At 53.3% G+C, this 26,192-nt stretch overlaps 1 protein-coding gene across 4 annotated transcripts in view; it reads right to left on the bottom strand.

Annotated features, from left to right (window-relative positions):
- Positions 1–2,312: 2,312 nt before the first annotated feature.
- The window catches only part of ENPP2 (ectonucleotide pyrophosphatase/phosphodiesterase 2), a 72,801-nt gene continuing 48,921 nt past the window's right edge, over positions 2,313–26,192 (bottom strand). For 3 of the 4 annotated variants that reach the window (XM_076073866.1, XM_032980138.2, XM_032980139.2), the window contains 6 exons: positions 23,879–24,018; positions 21,511–21,646; positions 15,529–15,606; positions 13,893–14,025; positions 12,885–13,044; positions 2,313–3,080 (listed from right to left, as the gene is read on the bottom strand). In XM_076073866.1, coding sequence (XP_075929981.1) covers positions 2,916–3,080; positions 12,885–13,044; positions 13,893–14,025; positions 15,529–15,606; positions 21,511–21,646; positions 23,879–24,018 — 812 coding nt within the window. In that variant the 3' untranslated portion in view covers positions 2,313–2,915. Of the gene's footprint in view, positions 3,081–3,191; positions 3,375–12,884; positions 13,045–13,892; positions 14,026–15,528; positions 15,607–21,510; positions 21,647–23,878; positions 24,019–26,192 lie in introns of those variants that run through there. The other variant, XM_076073865.1, reaches the window with a different exon arrangement.

Genomic DNA, 26,192 nt, shown 5'->3' with positions numbered 1-26,192 from the left:
CCGAGTCTGCGTTAACCGCACACACACACGCACGCACATCACGCTCGAACGATAAACCGCACGCGCGCTCTCCTTGAAACCGACCGGCCTACAACAATGCACGCGTTTACCAAAGAGTGGTTGCTTGCCGGTATTTATGTATGCATGCATGTTTTGCCACGAGCATGTGTAGTCAATGCACACTTGATGACGTGTAAACGGTGTCTCTTTGGTGTTTGAACATCTTGCCGGGAAAGGGTGAAGCTCATTCGGTTTTTTTTTTGTCGTCATCAAGCGGAATAATAAAAACGATGAAAGTGATCATTCTCCCAGCATTCTTTTTTACAACCGGAGGTACGCGCAACGACAGCGGGAACCTCGCTCCCGCGGGGAGATCGACCTCGGCGGACGAAGAGAAACGTGGAGATTCAGCTTCGTGGCGGTGTACAAATTGGCGATTTCACTGCAGCGGTGCTAAAGCGATGTGGCTGAGGTGTTGTGGCCGAAGTGTTGTGGCCGAAGTGTTGTGGCTGAAGTGTTGTGGCTGAAGTGTTGTGGCTGAAGCGTTGTGGCTGAAGTGTTGTGGCTGAAGCGTTGTGGCTGAAGCGTTGTAGGTAAAGTGTTGTGGCTGAAGTGTTGTGGCTGAAGCGTTGTGGCTGAAGCGTTGTGGGTAAAGCGTTGTGGCTGAAGTGTTGTCGCTAAAGCGTTGTGGCTGAAGCGTTGTGGGTAAAGCGTTGTGGCTGAAGCGGTGTGGCTGAAGTGTTGTGGCTGAAGCGTTGTGGCTGAAGCGTCGGGCTGAAGCGTTGTGGCTGAAGCGTCGGGCTGAAGCGTTATGCTGAAGCGTTGTGGCTGAAGTGTTGTGGCTGAAGTGTTGTGGCTGAAGCGTTGGACTGAAGCGTTGTGGCTGAAGCGTTGTGGCTGAAGCGTTGTGGCTGAAACGTCGCCCTGAAGCGTTATGGCTTAAGCATTACGCTGAAGCGTTGTGGGTGAAGCGTTGTGGGTGAAGCGTTGTGGCTGAAGCGTTGTGGCTGAAACGTCGCCCTGAAGCGTTGTGGCTGAAGCGTTGTGGCTGAAGGGTTGTGGCTGAAACTTTGTGGCTGAAGTGTTGTGGCTGAAACGTTGTGGCTGAAGCGTCGCGCTGAAGCGTTGTGGCTGAAGCGTTGTGGCTGAAGTGTTGTGGCTGAAGTGTTGGGCTGAAGCGTTGCAGCTGAAGTGTTGTGGCTGAAGTGTTGTGGCTGAAGTGTTGTGGCTGAAGTGTTGGGCTGAAGCGTTGCAGCTGAAGTGTTGTGGCTGAAGTGTTGTGGCTGAAGTGTTGTGGCTGAAGCATTACGCTGAAGCATTGTGGCTGAAGCGTTGTGGCTGAAGTGTTGTGGCTGAAGTGTTGGGCTGAAGCGTTGCAGCTGAAGCATTGTGCTCGCCGGCTCACGATGTCGATCCCCCGCTGTACGGTGTTAAAGAAGTTCAACATACATACACACTCACTCACCCACACACACACACTCACCCACACACTCAAACACACACACACTCACCCACCCACTCACCCACACACTCACCCACACACTCACCCACCCACTCACTCACCCACTTACTCACCCACACACTCACCCACACACTCACCCACACACTCACTCACCCACCCACACACTCACCCACACACTCACCCACCCACACACTCACCCACCCACATACTCACTCACCCACACACTCACACTCACCCACACACTCACCCACCCACACACTCACCCACACACTCACCCACCCACCCACACACTCACCCACACACTCACCCACACACTCACCCACACACTCACCCACCCACACACCCACCCACACACTCACCCACACACTCACCCACACACTCACCCACCCACCCACACACACACTCACCCACACACACACCCACACACTCACCCACACACTCACCCACACATTCACCCACTCACCCCTGCACCTCCGATTAGCACGGTTGACTACATACGGTTCGAAAGAAATTCAACATACATACATCACGATACACTATACTATACACTACAGTGCACTAAACTACTATACACTAATATACACGACACCGCGATACTCAATTGAAAACTCATTTCTTGAGAACTGCTTTCAGAGTTTAGAGTTGTTGTTCTAACCCCGACGCCTCCGATTAGCGCGCTTGGCTATGTACGGTGCGAAATAAGTCCAACATACGTCCAACATACGTCCAACATACGTACAACACACGTACAACATACGTACGATACGACAACAGTCCGCGCCGCTTCGTTGGGGTGGCAAGCAGAGATGGGGGGGGAGGGGGGGTGAAATAAAAACTCGTCCAAGCCACGTAATATTCATTCTCTTGCACGGCAAAACTTTTACAAAACATTTCCACGGGTACATAGTAACGCGCCCGGCTTTCCATCGGGCGCGGCAGAAGCTCCAGCGGGCTTGAGAGAGGCGCCGTCGCGTTCCCTTCGGGGAACCGAGAGTTAAATATCGTCGAGCAGTTTGCTGCTGCCGCTGCTGCCGCTGCTGCTAACGTCGTCTGTTCGGCAAAATTCGAGATGGCAATAAAAGGCATGATGAGCGTGAAAGTCCGTTGACGATTTCGTGCGGAGATGCCAACGAGCCCTCCCCAACGACCGCCCACCACCACAACCCGAGCTCCCACCACTTTTGTTTTTTAACTTTAACTTTTTGTTGTTTGTTTGTTTATTGCTGCTGCTGCTGCTGCTTTTCCGCTTGTCAATAAATACAAATTAGGTATGAAAAATATACACCATCAAACACGAGATAACCGCCGGGACGGGGTGGGGAAGGGGGTGTGCGCGAGCAACACGCGGGCAACACGCGGGCGACACGCGGACAACACGCGTGCAACACGCGTGCAACACGTGAGCAACACGCGGGCGACACGCGGGCGACACGCGGGCAACACGCGGGCTCGTTCAGAGCATGAACGTCGGCAGCGACGTCTTCAGGGCCATGATCTCGTTGACGGCGAAGTTGGTCTGGTGGAAGAAGTCGAGGCCCGACAGGAGCTCCACGTCGCGCACGCGCGCCGAGTGCATCTTCACGAGCTCCTCCACCCACCGCGACTCTTCCTCCTCGCTCTGCGGCACGCACGCACGCACAACGTACGCCGCTAAGTGGCCGTGACGGCACCGCGGCGCCCGTGCCAGGCTGGGTGCGCTTTAGGGCCACGCGAAGCGTCCGGCACAAACAGGCCCCCACCTCCTCGGTGGTGCCGGACAGTAACGCCGCGGTGGACGTGACGCGGAGGGAAGGCGACTTGTAAAATCGGCCATTCCCCCCCCATGGCGCGCGTAGCCACCACGGCAGGCCAAATGGGGGCCCTTGACGGGTGCGAGGGGCTGGGAAACTCTCCACCTTCAATTCATCTACCACTGAACCATTGAACCAGAAAGACAAATAACTCCCGTATAGCCTGTAACAGACAACACGCACATACACATAGGCGCACACACACACACATGCACGCGCACACACACACGCATGCAAGCGCACACACACACACACGCATGCACGCGCACACACACACACACGCATGCACGCGCACACACACACACGCATGCACGCGCACACACACACGCATGCACGCGCACACACACACACACACGCATGCACGCGCACACACACACACGCATGCACGCGCACACACACACACGCATGCACGCGCACACACACACGCATGCACGCGCGCACACACACACACACGCATGGGGGTGACTACACTGGGGGTGTCTACACTGTGGGTGTCTACACTGACAGGTGTCTACACTGGGGGTGTCTACACTGACAGGTGTCTACACTGACAGGTGTCTACACTGGGGGTGTCTACACTGACAGGTGTCTACACTGGGGGTGTCTACACTGTGGGTGTCTACACTGACAGGTGCCTACACTGACGGGTGTCTACACTGGGGGTGTCTACACTGACAGGTGTCTACACTGACAGGTGTCTACACTGACAGGTGTCTACACTGGGGGTGTCTACACTGACAGGTGTCTACACTGGGGGTGTCTACACTGACAGGTGTCTACACTGGGGGTGTCTACACTGGGGGTGTCTACACTGTGGGTGTCTACACTGACAGGTGTCTACACTGGGGGTGTCTACACTGACAAGTGACTACACTGGGGGTATCTACACTGACAGGTGCCTACACTGGGGGTGTCTACACTGTGGGTGTCTACACTGACAGGTGTCTACACTGACAGGTGTCTACACTGGGGGTGTCTACACTGACAGGTGTCTACACTGGGGGTGTCTACACTGTGGGTGTCTACACTGGGGGTGTATACACAGGGGGTGTCTACACTGACAGGTGTCTACACTGACAGGTGACTACACTGGGGGTGACTACACTGGAGGTGTCTACACTGACAGGTGTCTACACTGACAGGTGTCTACACTGGGGGTGACTACACTGGGGGTGTCTACACTGGGGGTGTCTACACTAACAGGTGTCTACACTGGGGGTGACTACACTGGGGGTGTCTACACTGGGGGTGTCTACACTGACAGGTGTCTACACTGGGGGTGTCTACACTGGGGGTGTCTACAGTGGGGGTGTCTACACTGACAGGTGTCTACACTGGGGGTGTCTACACTGGGGGTGTCTACACTGTGGGTGTCTACACTGGGGGTGTCTACACTGACAGGTGTCTACACTGACAGGTGTCTACACTGACAGGTGTCTACACTGTGGGTGTCTACACTGACAGGTGTCTACACTGACAGGTGTCTACACTGTGGGTGTCTACACTGGGGGTGTCTACACTGGGGGTGTCTACACTAACAGGTGTCTACACTGGGGGTGACTACACTGGGGGTGTCTACACTGGGGGTGTCTACACTGACAGGTGTCTACACTGGGGGTGTCTACACTGGGGGTGTCTACAGTGGGGGTGTCTACACTGACAGGTGTCTACACTGGGGGTGTCTACACTGGGGGTGTCTACACTGACAGGTGTCTACACTGGGGGTGTCTACACTGTGGGTGTCTACACTGACAGGTGTCTACACTGACAGGTGTCTACACTGACAGGTGACTACACTGACAGGTGTCTACACTGCGGGTGTCTACACTGGGGGTGTCTACACTGACAAGTGTCTACACTGACAGGTGTCTACACTGGGGGTGTCTACACTGGCAGGTGTCTACACTGACAGGTGTCTACACTGGGGGTGTCTACACTGACAGGTGTCTACACTGACAGGTGTCTACACTGGGGGTGTTTCTACACTGTGGGTGTCTACACTGACAGGTGTCTACACTGGGGGTGTCTACACTGACAGGTGTCTACACTGGGGGTGTGTCTACACTGGGGGTGCCTACACTGACAGGTGTCTACACTGGGGGTGTGTCTACACTGTGGGTGTCTACACTGACAGGTGACTACACTGTGGGTGTCTACACTGACAGGTGACTACACTGTGGGTGTCTACACTGACAGGTGCCTACACTGACAGGTGACTACACTGTGGGTGTCTACACTGGGGGTGTCTACACTGGGGGTGTCTACACTGACAGGTGTCTACACTGGGGGTGTCTACACTGACAGGTGTCTACACTGACAGGTGTCTACACTGGGGGTGTCTACACTGGGGGTGTCTACAGTGGGGGTGTCTACACTGACAGGTGTCTACACTGACAGGTGTCTACACTGACAGCTGACTACACTGGGGGTGTCTACACTGGGGGTGTCTACACTGTGGGTGTCTACACTGAGAGGTGTCTACACTGGGGGTGTCTACACTGACAGGTGTCTACACTGACAGGTGTCTACACTGGGGGTGTCTACACTGTGGGTGTCTACACTGAGAGGTGTCTACACTGGGGGTGTCTACACTGACAGGTGTCTACACTGACAGGTGTCTACACTGGGGGTGTCTACACTGGGGGTGTCTACACTGGGGGTGTCTACACTGGGGGTGTCTACACTAACAGGTGACTACACTGACAGGTGTCTACACTGGGGGTGTCTACACTGGGGGTGTCTACACTGTGGGTGTCTACACTGACAGGTGTCTACACTGACAGGTGTCTACACTGACAAGTGTCTACACTGGGGGTGTCTACACTGGGGGGTGTCTACACTGACAGGTGTCTACACTGGGGGTGTCTACACTGACAGGTGTCTACACTGGGGGTGTCTACACTGACAGGTGTCTACACTGGGGGTGTCTACACTGACAGGTGTCTACACTGACAGGTGTCTACACTGGGGGTGTCTACACTGGGGGTGTCTACACTGATAGGTGTCTACACTGACAGGTGTCTACACTGGGGGTGTCTACAGTGGGGGTGTCTACACTGGGGGTGTCTACACTGACAGGTGTCTACACTGACAGGTGTCTACACTGGGGGTGTCTACACTGGGGGTGTCTACACTGACAGGTGTCTACACTGACAGGTGTCTACACTGGGGGTGTCTACACTGACAGGTGTCTACACTGACAGGTGTCTACACTGGGGGTGTCTACACTGACAGGTGTCTACACTGGGGGTGACTACACTGGGGGTGTCTACACTGACAGGTGTCTACACTGACAGGTGACTACACTGACAGGTATCTACACTGGGGGTGTGTCTACACTGGGGGTGTCTACACTGACAGGTGTCTACACTGACAGGTGTCTACACTGACAGGTGTCTACACTGGGGGTGACTACACTGACAGGTGTCTACACTGACAGGTGTCTACACTGGGGGTGTCTACACTGACAGGTGTCTGCACTGGGGGTGTCTACACTGGGGGTGTCTACACTGGGGGTGTCTACACTGACAGGTGTCTACACTGACAGGTATCTACACTGACAGGTGTCTACACTGATGGGTGTCTACACTGGGGGTGTCTACACTGGGGGGTGTCTACACCTGGGGTGTCTACACTGGGGGTGTCTACACTGACAGGTGTCTACACTGGGGGTGTGTCTACACTGGGGGTGCCTACACTGACAGGTGTCTACACTGTGGGTGTCTACACTGACAGGTGTCTACACTGTGGGTGTCTACACTGGGGGTGTCTACACTGGGGGGGTCTACACTGACAGGTGTCTACACTGACGGGTGTCTACAATGGGGGTGTCTACACGGGGGGTGTCTACACTGGGGGTGTCTACACTGACAGGTGTCTACACTGACAGGTGTCTACACTGGGGGTGTCTACACTGACAGGTGTCTACACTGACAGGTGTCTACACTGGGGGTGTCTACACTGGGAGTGTCTACACTGACGGGTGTCTACACTGACAGGTGTCTACACTGGGGGTGTCTACACTGAGGGTGTCTACACTGACAGGTGTCTACACTGAGTGTCTACACTGGGGGTGACTACACTGGGGGGTGTCTACACTGTGGGTGTCTACACTGGGGGTGTCTACACTGACAGGTGTCTACACTGACAGGTGTCTACACTGACAGGTGTCTACACTGGGGGTGTCTACACTGGGGGTGTCTACACTGATAGGTGTCTACACTGACAGGTGTCTACACTGGGGGTGTCTACAGTGGGGGTGTCTACACTGGGGGTGTCTACACTGACAGGTGTCTACACTGACAGGTGTCTACACTGGGGGTGTCTACACTGGGGGTGTCTACACTGACAGGTGTCTACACTGGGGGTGTCTACACTGACAGGTGTCTACACTGGGGGTGTCTACACTGGGGGTGTCTACACTGGGGGTGTATACACAGGGGGTGTCTACACTGACAGGTGTCTACACTGACAGGTGACTACACTGGGGGTGACTACACTGGGGGTGTCTACACTGACAGGTGTCTACACTGGGGGTGTCTACACTGACAGGTGTCTACACTGGGGGTGTCTACACTGACAGGTGTCTACACTGGGGGTGTGTCTACACTGGGGGTGTCTACACTGACAGGTGTCTACACTGGGGGTGTCTACACTGTGGGTGTCTACACTGACAGGTGTCTACACTGTGGGTGTCTACACTGACAGGTGTCTACACTGACAGTGTCTACACTGGGGGTGTCTACACTGACAGGTGTCTACACTGGGGGTGACTACACTGGGGGTGTCTACACTGGGGGTGTCTACACTGACAGGTGACTACACTGGGGGTGTCTACACTGACAGGTGTCTACACTGGGGGTGACTACACTGGGGGTGTCTACACTGGGGGTGTCTACACTGACAGGTGTCTACACTGGGGGTGTCTACACTGGGGGTGTCTACAGTGGGGGTGTCTACACTGACAGGTGTCTACACTGACAGGTGTCTACACTGACAGGTGACTACACTGGGGGTGTCTACACTGACAGGTGTCTACACTGGGGGTGTCTACACTGACAGGTGTCTACACTGACAGGTGTCTACACTGACAGGTGTCTACACTGGGGGTGTCTACACTGACAGGTGTCTACACTGGGGGTGTCTACACTGGGGGTGTCTACACTGTGGGTGTCTACACTGACAGGTGTCTACACTGACAGGTGTCTACACTGACAGGTGACTACACTGACAGGTGTCTACACTGCGGGTGTCTACACTGGGGGTGTCTACACTGGGGGTGTCTACACTGACAAGTGTCTACACTGACAGGTGTCTACACTGACAGGTGTCTACACTGGGGGTGTCTACACTGGGGGTGTCTACACTGTGGGTGTCTACACTGTGGGTGTCTACACTGAGAGGTGTCTACACTGGGGGTGTCTACACTGGCAGGTGTCTACACTGACAGGTGTCTACACTGGGGGTGTCTACACTGACAGGTGTCTACACTGGGGGGTGTCTACACTGTGGGTGTCTACACTGGGGGTGTGCCTACACTGGGGGTGTCTACACTGACAGGTGTCTACACTGACAGGTGTCTACACTGGGGGTGTCTACACTGGGGGTGTCTACACTGGGGGTGTCTACACTGGGGGTGTCTACACTAACAGGTGACTACACTGACAGGTGTCTACACTGGGGGTGTCTACACTGGGGGTGTGTCTACACTGGGGGTGTCTACACTGGGGGTGTCTACACTGTGGGTGTCTACACTGACAGGTGTCTACACTGACAGGTGTCTACACTGACAAGTGTCTACACTGGGGGTGTCTACACTGACAGGTGCCTACACTGACAGGTGTCTACACTGTGGGTGTCTACACTGGGGGTGTCTACACTGGGGGTGTCTACACTGGGGGTGTCTACACTAACAGGTGACTACACTGACAGGTGTCTACACTGGGGGTGTCTACACTGGGGGTGTGTCTACACTGGGGGTGTCTACACTGGGGGTGTCTACACTGTGGGTGTCTACACTGACAGGTGTCTACACTGACAGGTGTCTACACTGACAAGTGTCTACACTGGGGGTGTCTACACTGACAGGTGCCTACACTGACAGGTGTCTACACTGTGGGTGTCTACACTGGGGGTGTCTACACTGACAGGTGTTTACACTGACAGGTGTCTACACTGACAGGTGTCTACACTGGGGGTGTCTACACTGACAGGTGTCTACACTGGGGGTGTCTACACTGGGTGTGTCTACACTGGGGGTGTCTACACTGTGGGTGATTACACTGGGGGTGGCTACACTGACAGGTGTCTACACTGTGGGTGTCTACACTGGGGGTGTCTACACTGGGGGGGTCTACACTGACAGGTGTCTACACTGACAGGTGTCTACACTGGGGGTGTCTACACTGACAGGTGTCTACACTGTGGGTGTCTACACTGGGGGTGTCTACACTGGGGGGGTCTACACTGACAGGTGTCTACACTGACGGGTGTCTACACTGGGGGTGTCTACACTGTGGGTGATTACACTGGGGGTGTCTACACTGACAGGTGTCTACACTGGGGGTGTCTACACTGACAGGTGTCTACACTGACAGGTGTCTACACTGACAGGTGTCTACACTGACAGGTGTCTACACTGGGGGTGTCTACACTGGGAGTGTCTACACTGACGGGTGTCTACACTGACAGGTGTCTACACTGGGGGTGTCTACACTGAGGGTGTCTACACTGACAGGTGTCTACACTGAGTGTCTACACTGGGGGTGACTACACTGGGGGGTGTCTACACTGTGGGTGTCTACACTGGGGGTGTCTACACTGACAGGTGTCTACACTGACAGGTGTCTACACTGACAGGTGTCTACACTGGGGGTGTCTACACTGGGGGTGTCTACACTGATAGGTGTCTACACTGACAGGTGTCTACACTGGGGGTGTCTACAGTGGGGGTGTCTACACTGGGGGTGTCTACACTGACAGGTGTCTACACTGACAGGTGTCTACACTGGGGGTGTCTACACTGACAGGTGTCTACACTGGTGGGTGTCTACACTGGGGGTGTCTACACTGACAGGTGTCTACACTGGGGGTGTCTACACTGGGGGTGTCTACACTGGGGGTGTCTACACTGACAGGTGTCTACACTGGGGGTGTCTACACTGACAGGTGTCTACACTGACAGGTGTCTACACTGGGGGTGTCTACACTGACAGGTGTCTACACTGGGGGTGTCTACACTGGGGGTGTCTACACTGACAGGTGTCTACACTGACGGGTGACTACACTGGGGGTGTCTACACTGGGGATGTCTACACTGACAGGTGTCTACACTGGGGGTGACTACACTGGGGGTGTCTACACTGACAGGTGTCTACACTGACAGGTGACTACACTGACAGGTATCTACACTGGGGGTGTCTACACTGGGGGTTGTCTACACTGGGGGTGTCTACACTGACAGGTGTCTACACTGACAGGTGTCTACACTGACAGGTGTCTACACTGGGGGTGACTACACTGACAGGTGTCTACACTGACAAGTGTCTACACTGGGGGTGTCTACACTGACAGGTGTCTGCACTGGGGGTGTCTACACTGGGGGTGTCTACACTGGGGGTGTCTACACTGACAGGTGTTTACACTGACAGGTGTCTACACTGACAGGTGTCTACACTGGGGGTGTCTACACTGGGTGTGTCTACACTGGGGGTGTCTACACTGTGGGTGATTACACTGGGGGTGGCTACACTGACAGGTGTCTACACTGTGGGTGTCTACACTGGGGGTGTCTACACTGTGGGTGTCTACACTGACAGGTGTCTACACTGACAGGTGTCTACACTGGGGGTGTCTACACTGACAGGTGTCTACACTGGGTGTGTCTACACTGGGGGTGTCTACACTGTGGGTGTCTACACTGGGGGTGTCTACACTGACAGGTGTCTACACTGGGGGTGTCTACACTGGGAGTGTCTACACTGACGGGTGTCTACACTGACAGGTGTCTACACTGGGGGTGTCTACACTGAGGGTGTCTACACTGACAGGTGTCTACACTGAGTGTCTACACTGGGGGTGACTACACTGGGGGGTGTCTACACTGTGGGTGTCTACACTGGGGGTGTCTACACTGACAGGTGTCTACACTGACAGGTGTCTACACTGACAGGTGTCTACACTGGGGGTGTCTACACTGGGGGTGTCTACACTGATAGGTGTCTACACTGACAGGTGTCTACACTGGGGGTGTCTACAGTGGGGGTGTCTACACTGGGGGTGTCTACACTGACAGGTGTCTACACTGACAGGTGTCTACACTGGGGGTGTCTACACTGACAGGTGTCTACACTGGGGGTGTCTACAATGGGGGTGTCTACACTGACAGGTGTCTACACTGGGGGTGTCTACACTGACAGGTGTCTACACTGACGGGTGACTACACTGGGGGTGTCTACACTGGGGATGTCTACACTGACAGGTGTCTACACTGGGGGTGACTACACTGGGGGTGTCTACACTGACAGGTGACTACACTGACAGGTATCTACACTGGGGGTGTCTACACTGGGGGTTGTCTACACTGGGGGTGTCTACACTGACAGGTGTCTACACTGACAGGTGTCTACACTGACAGGTGTCTACACTGGGGGTGACTACACTGACAGGTGTCTACACTGACAGGTGTCTACACTGGGGGTGTCTACACTGACAGGTGTCTGCACTGGGGGTGTCTACACTGGGGGTGTCTACACTGGGGGTGTCTACACTGACAGGTGTCTACACTGACAGGTATCTACACTGACAGGTGTCTACACTGATGGGTGTCTACACTGGGGGTGTCTACACTGGGGGGTGTCTACACCTGGGGTGTCTACACTGGGGGTGTCTACATTGGGGGTGTCTACACTGACAGGTGTCTACACTGACAGGTGTCTACACTGGGGGGTGTCTACACTGACAGGTGTCTACACTGACATGTGTCTACACTGGGGGTATCTACACTGGGGGTGTCTACACTGGGGGTGTCTACACTGACAGGTGTCTACACTGGGGGTGTCTACACTGGGGTTGTCTACACTGACAGGTGTCTACACTGACGGGTGTCTACACTGGGGGTGTCTACACTGGTGGTGTCTACACTGGGGGTGTCTACACTTTGGGTGTCTACACTGGGGGTGTCTACACTGACAGGTGTCTACACTGACGGGTTTCTACACTGGGCGTGTCTACACTGGGGGTGTCTACACTGGGGGTGTCTACACTGGGGGTGTCTATACTGGGGGTGTCTACACTGGGCGTGTCTACACTGCGGGTGTCTACACTGACAGGTGTCTACACTGGGGGTGTCAACGCTGGGGGTGTCTACACTGACAGGTGTCTACACTGACGGGTGTCTACACTGGGGGTGTCTACACTGGTGGTGTCTACACTGGGGGTGTCTACACTGGTGGTGTCTACACTGGGGGTGTCTACACTGACAGGTGTCTACACTGGGGGTGTCAACGCTGGGGGTGTCTACACTGACAGGTGTCTACACTGACAGGTGTCTACACTGGGGGTGTCTACACTGGTGGTGTCTACACTGGGGGTGTCTACACTGACAGGTGTCTACACTGTGGGTGTCTACTCACATTGCAGCTCTCCTCGTTGTCGGGTCTGTGCGGCAGGATGAAGGAGGAGGCCTCGAGCTTCCCCTCGCACTGGTTGGGCCCCTTCGCCTTGTCCCGACAGCTCGTGATGACGATGAAGTAGTGGGTGGGGACCGGCATCAAGAGCGACGCGTCCGTGTACCTGGGGCGGGCAGGGGCGGTGCGCAGCAACATCATCATCGACATCGTCGTCGTCAACGTCATCGTCATCGTGATCATCATCGTTGTCGTCATGAGCATCATCATCGTCGTCGTCATTGTCATCAAGATCATCATCATCATCGTAATCATCGTCATCCTGATCATCATCAATGTCGTCATGAGCATCATCATCATTGTCATCATGATCATTATCGTGGTCATCATCATCATCATGATCATCATCATTTTCATCATGATTTTCATCATGATCATCATTATCCTCATCATCATCATCATGATCATCATTTTTATCATGATCATCATCATGTTCCTCATGATCATCATCGTCGTCATCACTTTCATCATGATCATCATCATCGTTGTCATCATGGTCATTGTCATCATGATCATCATGATCGCGATCATCATCATAGTCACTGTCATCATGAGCATCATCATATTCATTGTCATGATTATCATGATCATCATCATGGCCATTGTCATCATCATCATGATCATGGTTGTCATCATGATCATCATCATCATGGTAATTGTCGTCATGATCATCATCGTTGTCACCATAGTCACTGTCATCATGATCATCATCATGGCCATTGTGATTATGATGATGATGATGATGATCATCATGATCACTGTAATCATGATCATCATCATTATCATAGCCATTGTCGTCATGATGATCATCATCGTGATCATGGCCATTGTCATCATCATCATCATGACCATTGTCATCATGATCATCACCATCGTCATCATCATCGTCGCTAGCCACGAGCTAAGCCAGTGGTTGACAATGGCCAGTGCGGGCTGGTGACGTGAAGGACTCACTGCAGGATTTTGTCGACGGGGTCGAAGCGCCCGTCGACGTTGTAGTCGAACACAGGCCCGCTCACCACGTTGATGCCATGGTGCTGGTTGCCGTACGTCTTGAGCAGCACGTCGTGGAAGTGTTTCCATATTCCTGTTTCGGACAACGTGGTCGTCATCGTGATTGTTCTTGTCGTCATCGTCGTCATCACCGTGTCATCATCATTATCGTCTTTATCGTCATCATTGTCATCATCGTCATTATCGTGTCATCATCATTATCGTCATTATCGTCGCCATTGTTGTCATTGTAATCATCGTCATTATCGTCATGGTCGTCATTGTCATCATCGTCGTTATCATCATAGTGTCATCATCATCGTAATTGTCATCATCATCATTATCGTCATCATAAAAATCGTCATCGTCGTTGTCATCATCATCATCATTATCGTAGTTACCGTCATCATCATCGACGACATCATCGTCGTAGCCGTCATCGACATCGTCATCATCACTGTCGTCATCGTCGTCACTATTACGCTTGTTCACCCATGAGAGGCGTGCCAAGTGTCGCGACCCCTGCCCAGCAGGGTCCCTGCCACGTGCTCACACCTGGGGGGCGAAGGCTGCTGACCTCCGTAGCTGACAGCCGAGGGTCAATTTGCCGTGCGGTTGTTCAGAATTTGGACAAAAGTTCGGCCCCTCGGCGCCGGCACGCAATGGTCAACTCTCGCGAATGGCGGCCAGAGGGAATGAAATGTCTAATATAAATCCGGCGGTGGCAAGACATCGCGTACCTTGGCGGAAATTGACCCCGTTAAACCCTCGTCCCTTCACGTATCGGCACAACGCGGTCACCGCCCGCCCCATATCCACTTCAAGGTTTCTCTCTCGACTTAATTCGCAACAAATTACGAGGATCGGTCAGAAAAAATTGAAATTTTAAATGACTCCCCATGAGCCGACTTGCACTGCAGGGAACGTATTTGCTCGAAGCGCCAATACAATTTTCCTATCGTGGCCTCTCTCTGTGTCTCTCTGTCTCTGTCTGTCTGTCTCTCTTTCTGTCTCTGTCTCTCTCTGTCTATCTCTCTGTCTGTCTCTGCCTCTCTGTCTGTCTCTGTCTGTCTGTCTCTGTCTGTCTCTCTTTCTGTCTCTTTCTGTCTCTCTCTGTCTGTCTCTCTCGTTCTCTCTGTCTGTCTCTCTGTCTCTCTCTCTGTCTCTCTGTCTGTCTCTGTCTCTCTCTCTGTCTGTCTCTGTCTGTCTCTGTCTTTCTGTCTGTCTCTGTCTCTCTTTCTGTCTCTCTGTCTGTCTCGTTCTCTCTGTTTGTCTCTCTCGCTCTGTCACTCTGTCTGTCTCTGTCTCTCTTTCTGTCTCTCTCTGTCTGTCTCGTTCTCTCTGTCTGTCTCTCTGTCTGTCTCTCTCTCTGTCTGTCTCTGTCTCTCTGTCTGTCTCTCTCGTTCTCTCTGTCTGTCTCTCTGTCTCTCTCTGTCTCTCTGTCTCTCTCTCTGTCTGTCTCTGTCTCTCTTTCTGTCTCTCTCTGTCTGTCTCTCTCTCTTACTCCGTCACCCAAGAGCCCTCACCTGGGTCGCTCGCAAAATCAACTCGGGGGGAAAAAAAAAACTATCGGTGGGTGCCGGTGTGGGGTACTTGCGTTTGAACGGCTTGTACATGGGCACAATGTTCGATGCCAGCAGACCCTCGTGCATCGACGACTCCGATCGGCTGAGACCTGCAACGGTGGGATTCGGGAAATTGACACACACACAGACACACAACAACTGCCATTCGCCACTAAGTGGCGGTGACGTCACCACGATGCTTGTGCCAGGCTATGTGCACATTGAGGCCACGTGAAGTGTCGAACGCCCCCTGGCAGGAGGTCACGGGGCAGACCCAGGTGCCACGGGTCGACTGACTGAGATGACTGGCTGATGCACCACCTGTGCCCCCTACTGTGCCAACCTGCTGTGCTTTAGCCACCCGGCGCTCCGCTCGTTGTTGTGAGCGTCGCTCCTCCGCTCTCCGTTGTTGTTGGAGGGCGACTGCCTCCAACTGCCCGGTAGCGTCCTTCACGAGCCTCCTCCACAGAGGCCGATCTTGACACCGCTGGTAACAGTCATCGGCAAGTCCACTCAGCTCCACATCCTCCTGTACCACATCACTCCATCTCTTCTCTAGCCCGTGCCGCGCCCGCTTAGCCCCCTCGATCCGGCTGAACTAAAGCTGTTTCGGCATGCGGTGGCTGGGCATGCGGGCTACATGATCCAGCCATCGCAGCCTTGCCTGCCGGAGGAGCTCACTGATGGGACTTTGTCCAGATCATTCAAGGATTTGTGAGCTCAAACTAGATTCGAAGTTTTCGTGACTGCAGGAATTACTCTTTGGTTCTTTCGGTAAAGTCACGTAGAAAATTAAATCAAATAATAATACGACGTTTCGGTTGCAACACAAGCAGCCATCATCAGGTAAGAATGAATGATAGAACACAGACACGTGAACAGCATAGGCAGACACACATGCAGAGAGAGACACACACGAAGACACACCGAGCCAGAGGACATCCCTGTCGCACCCAAAAGTTAACAGGGAATGGCTCCAACTCTCAGCCACGTAGTTTTACCCGGGCCCTCTCACCATGTTGAAGGTCCTTAATGATTGTGAGCAGCGGGTCAGGGACTCCAAAAGCACGAAGAACCCAGAGCCCAGGCCTACTGATGGTATCATAGGCCTTGACCAGGTCAATAAAGCAGAGATGTAGGTCTTGTTGGAATTCCCTACACCTCTGCTGTAGCAGACGGACAGAAAATATGGCATCTGTGCAGGACCGCCCTTTCCTGAAACAGCATTGGGGCTCCGCAAGCCTCTCCTCAGCATGCCTGACAAGGCGATGTTGAATAATCCTTGCCAGGACCTTTCCCGGCACACTGAGGAGTGAGATGCCCCTGTAGTTGTTACAATCTGTGCGGTCCCCTTTCTTAAAGAGTGGGCCCACCAGGGCATCCTTCCAATCCTGCGGAACCCGTCCAGTGGTCCAGACTGTTGTTACGATGTCATGTAGGGCAGTCTGTGCACAAACGCCACTCTCCCTCAACATTTCACTTGGGAGATCATCTCTGCCCGGTGCCTTTCCTGGTCTCAGACTCTGGATCGCCCTCAGGACTTCCTTAACAGATGGCACCTCAGCCAGCCACTCACAGGGGGTGACTTCTTCTTCCAATATTTGAGGCACCACAGCCTCAGCAGGGTCATCCCCACTTTGTACCACGATGTTTTCCAGGCTGTGGGATTTCCCCTCCTCCAGGACCTCACAGAAATGCTCAGCAAATCTGCAAACCAGTTCCTGTGGGTGGGAGATTGGATCACCGTTCTGCCTGGATCACCACAGAGATCCAGGCAGGACCATTCCAGCTCCCGACAGAGGAGCGGCAGCCTCTCCTCCGCAGTGAGCGTTCGAACATTCCACATGGCCATCCGTAGTGCCTTTTTGTTGTTTCTGGAGGAGCCCCAAGGGTAAGGATTCAGTCTCCTGGCTCCGCCAAATGGGGTTTGGCAAGGAGACATCATAGACGCCTGTCCTCCCGGGGCCTCCGGCACAAGCTTAAACATTTTTTGACCTCGGAGTTTAGTGGTAGTTAATTTAAGGTGGAGGGGTTACCAGCCCCTTGTACTCGTCCAGAGCCCACATTTGGCCACTGTGGTGGTTACAACCGCCATGAAGGGAAAGGCCAATTCAAATTGGCGCTCCCCCTACAGAAGTTACCCACCACAACGTTGCTGTCCGACACACACACACACACACAAACACACACACACAGACACACACTAAAGAAAAGTGAACCCGCAACACGCCTCACCGATCCTGGTCAAGGAGTGTAAACCATCGTCACGGTAACAACTCCGCTCTAAACACCGTCACCACGGTAACAACTCCGCTCTAAACACCGTCGCCAAGGTAACAACTCCGCTCTAAACACCGTCACCACGGTAACAACTCCGCTCTAAACACCGTCGCCAAGGTAACAACTCCGCTCTAAACACCATCACCTCGGTAACAACTCCGCTCTAAACACCGTCGCCCCGGTAACAACACCGCTCTAAACACTGTCGCCACGGGAACAACACCGCTCTAAACACCGTCGCCACGGGAACAACACCGCTCTAAACACCGTCGCCCCGGTAACAACTTCCCTCTAAACACCGTCGCCATGGTAACAACTCCGCTCTAAACACCGTCGCCCTGGTAACACCTTCACTTTAAACACCATCGCCACGGTGACAACTCTGCTCTAAACACCGTCACCACGGTAACAAATCCGCTCTAAAAATCGTCACCACGGTAAGAACTCCGCTCTAAACACCATCGCCAAGGTAACAACTCCGCTCAAAACACCATCGCCCTGGTAACACCTTCACTTTAAACACCATCGCCACTGTAACAACTCCGCTCTAAACACTGTTGCCACGGTGACAACTCTGCTCTAAACACCGTCACCATGGTAACAAATCTGCTCTAAAAATCGTCACCATGGTAACAACTCCGCTCTAAACACCGTCACCACGGTAACAACTCCGCTCTAAACACCGTTGCCACGGTAACAACTCCGCTCTAAACACCATCGCCAAGGTAACAACTCCGCTCTAAACACCATCGCCCTGGTAAAACCTTCACTCTAAACACCATCGCCAAGGTAACAACTCCGCTCAAAACACCATTGCCCTGGTAACAACTCCGCTCTAAACACTATCGCCACGGTGACAACTCTGCTCTAAACACCGTCACCACGGTAACAACTCCGGTCTAAACACCGTCACCACGGTAATAGCTCCGCTCTAAACACCATCGCCAAGGTAACAAATCCGCTCTAAACACCGTCGCCACGGTGACAAATCCACTCTAAAAATCGTCACCACGGTAACATCTCCGTTCTAACCACCGTCGCCAAGGTGACAACTACGCTTTAAACACCGTCGCCATGGTAACAACTCCACACTAAACATCATCACCACGGTAACAACTCCACTCTAAACACCGTCGCCATGGTAACAACTGCGCTCTAAACATCATCACCACGGTAACAACTCCACTTTAAACACCGTCGCCACGGTAACACCTTCGCTCTAAACACTGTCGCCATGGTAACAACTCCGTTCTAAACACCGTTGCCAAGGTAATAACTCCGCTTTAAACACCGTCGCCACCGGAACAACTCCGCTCTAAACACCATCGCTACGGTACGCTCTAAACACCGTCGCCACGGTAACAACTCCACACTAAACATCATCGCCACGGTAACAACTCTGCTCATCCTCGCAGCAGCAGCAGCAGCAGCGACGGCTTTTGGCTGCGAGCCGTTGAACAAAGACGGTGGTGGTCACTGCATCACCGCACGGCACTTTCAGACGCGCTTCTCCTGCGGGCCATCTGGAATGCTCTTCCTTCCGATATTAAGAAGCCACTGGAGCTATACACATTGAAATCACCATCATCTAGACCAGGGGTGGGGAACGTCCGGCCCGCGGGCCGTATGAGGCCCATGAAATCATTTGGTCTCTGGCCCTGCCAAGGCAACCGCAGGCGGGACTCGAAATTCAACAAATCTAGGAGCAAACCTGGACAAGCAGTTGCGAGTAGCAACATCGTCAATACCAGCTAACATCATCACACGCCTCACCAAAGAGAAGCAGTTCCAGCCATCACTTTAGGGGTTAGTTAATTCAATGTTTGACCAAATATAACGGGCTAATTTTTAAGTTGATAATTTTGTATGGCCCGCGAATGATGTTCTAAATATCCAAATGGCCCTTGGCGGAGAAAAAGGTTCCCCGCTCCTGATCTAGATCGACAAACTCATTTCTTTAGGGCTGCTTTTAGTGTTTAGCTTGTTGTCCTTCCCCGGCACCTCCGATTGGCACGGTTGGCTACAGTACGTACGGTGGTGTGAAAGTTCAACACACATCCACATATGGTGAACTTCCTAGACGGAGAAGCTGTACCCCTGGCTCTGCCACGACAAGGCAGTACAACATCGTGTGTGGACTAAACTCCATCTGTTCCATCTCACTCCAATCTGCCTGTGGGTGGGTGTCCAGGAGGAGCTGTACCCTGGCTCTGCGAGTAGAAGGCAGTACAGAATTATTGATATTCTCCGAGCCTTGTGGAATGCTTCACGTCACGAACGCTGGGCTCAGGTATCTGCTCGAATCGAACTTTTCCCAAAAGCTCTAAAAATTTGTTGGGCGAATCGGTTTACTCTCTCGCGAGCTGGATTCATTTAGCAATGGCTCTGTGAGGTTGTTTTTTTATATTGTCAATAAAAAACATCCCCCGGGGACGCGTCTTCTAGTGCGCGGTCGTTATGGGCGCCAAGAGGACGCGGCACAGCAGCAGATGTCGAAGAAGATGAAGAGGAAGAAGAAGTAGGAGGAGAAGAAGAAGAAGCCGCTTGTACACAGACATGGCAGGCGACGACAACAACAACACATAGGTGAGGACTTCTCCACAAATCTGGCTCCCGCCTGATGAAGTAATTACTGGCGAAACCGTGTGCTAGTAACGAATTGGCACGTTCTGTTTACGTGACAAACCTTACTAATTGACTGTGTCGGCTGGTGGCGGCTTGAACGACACATTTAGATATTCACGTGACCAAAGCTGCATTATAGGCGATGGAATAAACTTGCGTCTATTGATTTTTTCCCCCGCCCCTTCCAGTATTCTTTAACAAGAACCGTTTGTGACTGTTGTGTTTATTTTGTTGTCACCACCAAGGCATTTCGCCGTGACCCCATCATTCCCTGCCAAAAATGTAATCGGTTATCTTGCCGTCAAATTACACTTCAATCTTTTTTCGCAGCCAAAGAGCTTCAAGAGGGAGGCCAAAGAGCCACTCCGGAGGCGCAGCGTTTGCCAACGCCTGGGGTAGAGCGATTCCCTCTCGTACGCCGGGTGGGTTTTGTTCGGGAGCACGGTTGGCTACGTATGGCGTGAAATAAGTTCATCATACATACATACACACGTGTGTACTCATTGATGGGCTGATAGCATATTTAATATATATAGGACCGCAGATCTTTGGGGGTGGAATTTGGCATCGGCTAACCGTCTGGCTGACTTTCCCGCTCGTCTGTGCTTTGTCCTAAACTACTTTTTATTGTACCAGGTAAGGCCCCCACTGAGCTATGTAACTCTTATTCAGAAGCAACCTGGCTATCATAAATGATAGCTCAACAAAGTGGCCTTATCACCACGTGGACATTTATAGCAGCAGTCAGTTCTCATGTGGAGGAAAAACCGGAGAAAAATCCACGTGACCACGGGGAAAGATACACACAGACTCTAAATATAGAGCAAGCCTCAGGGTCAGGATCGAACCCACGATATCCTGCAAACCAGGCAAGGGAGTAAGCACCTCAACCACCGTGGCACCCTCGCACCTCTGAGTCATCTCCGTGCCGTAGTAGCGCAGCGGTATAAGATGACATCACCATTTTAGCCCCTTTTTGTGTGAGGCCCCAACGGTAGGCTGTCCGCTTTTGTGTGAGGCCACAGGAGCAAGTTGCCCCCTTATGTGCGAGGCCCCAGAGGTAGGCTGCCCCCTTTTGTGCGAGGGCCCGGGGGCGCCCTGTGCCTTACTCGGGGGGTAGAGGTAGCCGTAGGAGAGGTTGGACGTGGACTTGAAGGCTTTGCAGGCCGTGACTTTGCTGACGGGGATCCGGATGTCGGGCTTCAAGCACTGGGCGAGCGCGGCCGAGGGCTCGTTGATGTTGATCTGCGAGGCGTGCACGTGCGAACACACACACGTACACGTGTACATGACGTACGTACGCGTGCACATACGAACGGAACGCACACACGTACACAAGTGTACGTGACGTACATGTGCACGTACGAACGGAACATAGACACGTACACGTGACGTACTCATTCATGTACGAACGTAACACACGCACGTACACGTGTACGTGACGTACTCATTCATGTACGAATGGAACGCACACACGTACACATGTACGTACACGTGTACGTACGTCCACCGGTTTTTATTCCAATTCCGATCCGATGACGAATACATGTACATGCGTTTACGTCACCGGAACATACGTCATCGGTTCCTGAGGCTCCCACAAGGCCATGCGGGAGGGGCCGTGTAAGGCACAGTTTTGCCTGCCGGCTATCGTCAAGTGGCGGCGGTCGCGTCGCTACAGTTCTCTGCGGTGAGTAACAATGTTCATTTAAAACAACGGCGCTGCTTCTACCACGCCTCTCTAAATAAAATGTAACGCTGTGAACCGCCCGCTCGCGCGTTCCGAGGTTCGGAGGTGAACGGGACACCCACCACCCGCCAACCGCCAACTTTGCAGACGTCTCAGAAGTGTGAAAGGCCTAATAGGTGCTCGCTAACGCCTTCATACATAGAGGACTGCAGTGCTTGGGCAATCGTTGGTATCTGCGCTTCCTCCTTCTCGCGCCTCTCAACTTTAAACTATGTCGCTCTTTTTTGCAGAAGCGACCTGGCCATCATAAATGATAGCTTATCATCATCATCACCATCATGATGTGGAAATTCATAACAGCAGCCAAAGACTCTAAACGCGTGACGTTGATTCTAAATGTGGCGGGATAAAACCGGACGGCCCGGAGACAAATCCACGCGACCATGGGGAGAGAGAGACACCACAAATTCAAAATTAACAGCAGGCAATGTCAGGGTCGGGATCGAACCCACGATCTCCTGTATACCAGGCGAGGCAGTTAAAGATATGAAATGATCATTTATTATTATTTCTAATTTGTCTCTCCTAACAAAAATACAGTATTTTTGTTTAAACATCCCATCAGCCAAACGGCCTTTTGGGAGTGCATCTCATCAACAGCACTGGTTTAACACAAACAAAACTCTGGACCGGTTTCGATATTCCGTGTCTCATCAGCAGCAGCAGCAGCAGCAGAGTCAGACTTTGCTTGCACCAATGCTTGGTGAACTGCCCCAGATGTTCATAGGGCAAGGGGCCCTCTCTGGTAGACCTGGCCCCTTGCCCAGGTAAATCATTAACGAGGTTTGGTAAACAAACACACAATGTGCAATCAATGAGTTACTAGCTATTGAAGAGGGATGCTGCTCATGACAGAAGCACGTTTTCGTGGAAGTCCAAGAGAAGCTAAAATTGAAAACCTAACACAAACTCCATTGTCTGGTCAACTCGTTTAGGGGGGCGCCGAGGATAACGGCAGAGAGGGGGGTTAATTATTGAGTTCATTGTGCCACTATCTGCAGCGAGATGATTACTCTTTGATTTCAATCCACTCGTTCACCCATTGAAGCCTCACCAAAGAGTCTCGAGACTCCCCTTTGTTCAGGGGGGGGGGGGGGGTCCTGCCAGAATGATAAACAAAAATTTGCCCTCGTGTCACTTTTAAAATTTGCCAAACTCGCCGACTGCGTCACCACCGCCACCGCTGGCGGTGCGCGACGGCCCCCCCCGCCACTCTCCCTCTGACCGCGACGGCCCCCCGCCACTCTCCCTCTGACCGCGACGGCCCCCCCCGCCACTCTCCCTCTGACCGCGACGGCCCCCCGCCACTCTCCCTCTGACCGCGACGGCCCCCCCCGCCACTCTCCCTCTGACCGCGACGGCCCCCCGCCACTCTCCCTCTGACCGGCGCCACTCTGGGCGTCGCCAGCGCACGCCGCGAGGCAGCAAGGAAGCGCGCCTCGTGGTCACCGCACCCGCAGCGTTAACCGGGGCGGCCACCCAAATTCGAACCGGCCGCGACGAGCGGCCGGCGACGCTACCGCCCGCCGGGCCGCAGCGTCGCTGGCCGGGCCACCCCCCCCCCCTCCCCCGACTTCGCTCGCCCCCCACAACCCTCGGCCCGCTCGCGACGTCGCCCGGCCACGAGCGGTCCAAGCGACCTCCCGGTTCGGCCACACCACGTGATGAGCGCTGAACCGAGGGGGCCGAGCGACCGCAGTGGAGGGCAGGGGGAGGGCGGGGCTCACGCTTTTGGGCAGTGTGAAGGAGGTCCACAGGGGCATGCGGTAATCCTCGCTGTAGGCGCTCTCGAAGCCCGTGTGGTGCAGCAGGCAGTAGCGCGTGTCCAGCAGCACCCTGGGGCGGCCGAACGGTAAGTGGTGATTATCTGCAAACAGACATCGTCGTCATCGCCATCATCATCATCGTCATCATCATCGCCATCATCATCATCGCCATTATCATCATCATCGCCATCATCATCATCGCCATCATCATCATCGCCATCATCATCATCGCCATCATCATCATCGCCATCATTATCATCATCATCGCCATCATCACAAGCTTCATGGGCCCCAAACCCTGAGCTGCATCCGCACACAAACCACAGCAGCCGCAGCCGCTCAATATGCTCGGTGACGCTGATGATGATGCACAAATGGGAAATGAAAGATTTCTCCGGACAGTGTGCGGAGACTGTGGTCATAATCCAGAACAGAACCACACGAACGAGGAGGCATCATCATCACCACTGCAGCGATACACTCCATAAACTCACAGTGAGACCCATAGACTCACACAGAGACCCATAGACTCACACAGAGACCCATAGACTCATACAGAGACCCATAGACTCACACAGAGACCCACAGACTCACAGTGAGACCCATAGACTCACAGTGAGACCCATAGACTCACATAGAGCCCTACAGACTCACAGTGAGACCCATAGACTCACACAAAGACCCATAGACTCACAGTGAGACCCATAGACTCACACAGAGCCCTACAGACTCACAGTGGGACCCATAGACTCACACAGAGACCGATAGACTCACAGTGAGACCCATAGACTCACACAGAGCCCTACAGACTCACAGTGAGACCATAGACTCACACAGAGACTCATAGACTCACACAAAGACCCATAGACTCACACAGAGCCCTACAGACTCACAGTGAGACCCATAGACTCACAGTGAGACCCATAGACTCACACAGAGACCCACAGACTCACACAGAGACCCATAGACTCACAGTGAGACCCATAGACTTACACAGAGCCCTACAGACTCACAGTGAGACCCATAGACTCACACAGAGACCCACAGACTCACACAGAGACCCATAGACTCACACAGAGACCGATAGACTCACAGTGAGACCCATAGACTCAAACAGAGCCTTACAGACTCACAGTGAGACCCATAGACTCACACAGAGACCCACAGACTCACACAGAGACCGATAGACTCACAGTGAGACCCATAGACTCACAAAGAGGCCCTACAGACTCACAGTGGGACCCATAGACTCACAGTGAGACCCATAGACTCACACAGAGACCCACAGACTCACAGTGAGACCATAGACTCACACAGAGACCTATAGACTCACAAAGAGACCGATAGACTCACAGTAAGACCCATAGACTCACACAGAGACCCATAGACTCACAGTGAGACCCATAGACTCACACAGAGACCCACAGACTCACAGTGAGACCCATAGACTCACAGTGAGACCCATAGACTCACATAGAGCCCTACAGACTCACAGTGGGACCCATAGACTCACAAAGAGACCGATAGATTCACAGTAAGACCCATAGACTCACACAGAGACCCATAGACTCACACAGAGACCCATAGACTCACAGTGAGACCCATAGACTCGCACAGAGCCCTACAGACTCACAGTGAGACCCATAGACTCACACAGAGACCCATAGACTCACAGTGAGACCCATAGACTCACAGTGAGACCCATAGACTCATACAGAGACCCATAGACTCACACAGAGACCCATAGACTCACACAGAGACCCATAGACTCACACAGAGCCCTACAGACTCACAGTGAGACCCATAGACTCACAGTGAGACCCATAGACTCACACAGAGCCCTACAGACTCACAGTGAGACCCATAGACTCACAGTGAGACCCATAGACTCACACAGAGACCCATAGACTCACAGTGAGACCCATAGACTCACACAGAGACCCATAGACTCACACAGAGCCCTACAGACTCACAGTGAGACCTATAGACTCACACAGAGTCCCATAGACTCACACAGAGCCCTACAGACTCACAGTGAGACCCATAGACTCGCACAGAGCCCTACAGACTCACAGTGAGACCCATAGACTCACACAGAGCCCTACAGACTCACAGTGAGACCCATAGACTCACACAGAGACCTATAGACTCACAGTGAGACCCATAGACTTACACAGAGACCCATAGACTCACACAGAGACCCATAGACTCACACAGAGACCCATAGACTCACAGTGAGACCCATAGACTCACACAGAGCCCTACAGACTCACAG

This window comes from Petromyzon marinus, chromosome 43 (assembly GCF_048934315.1).
Source record: "Petromyzon marinus isolate PM22_M1 ecotype Great Lakes invasive population chromosome 43, UKy_Petmar_22M1.pri1.0, whole genome shotgun sequence".
Lineage (NCBI taxonomy): Eukaryota > Metazoa > Chordata > Hyperoartia > Petromyzontiformes > Petromyzontidae > Petromyzon > Petromyzon marinus.
This window is presented reverse-complemented; position numbering and strand designations above follow the sequence as displayed.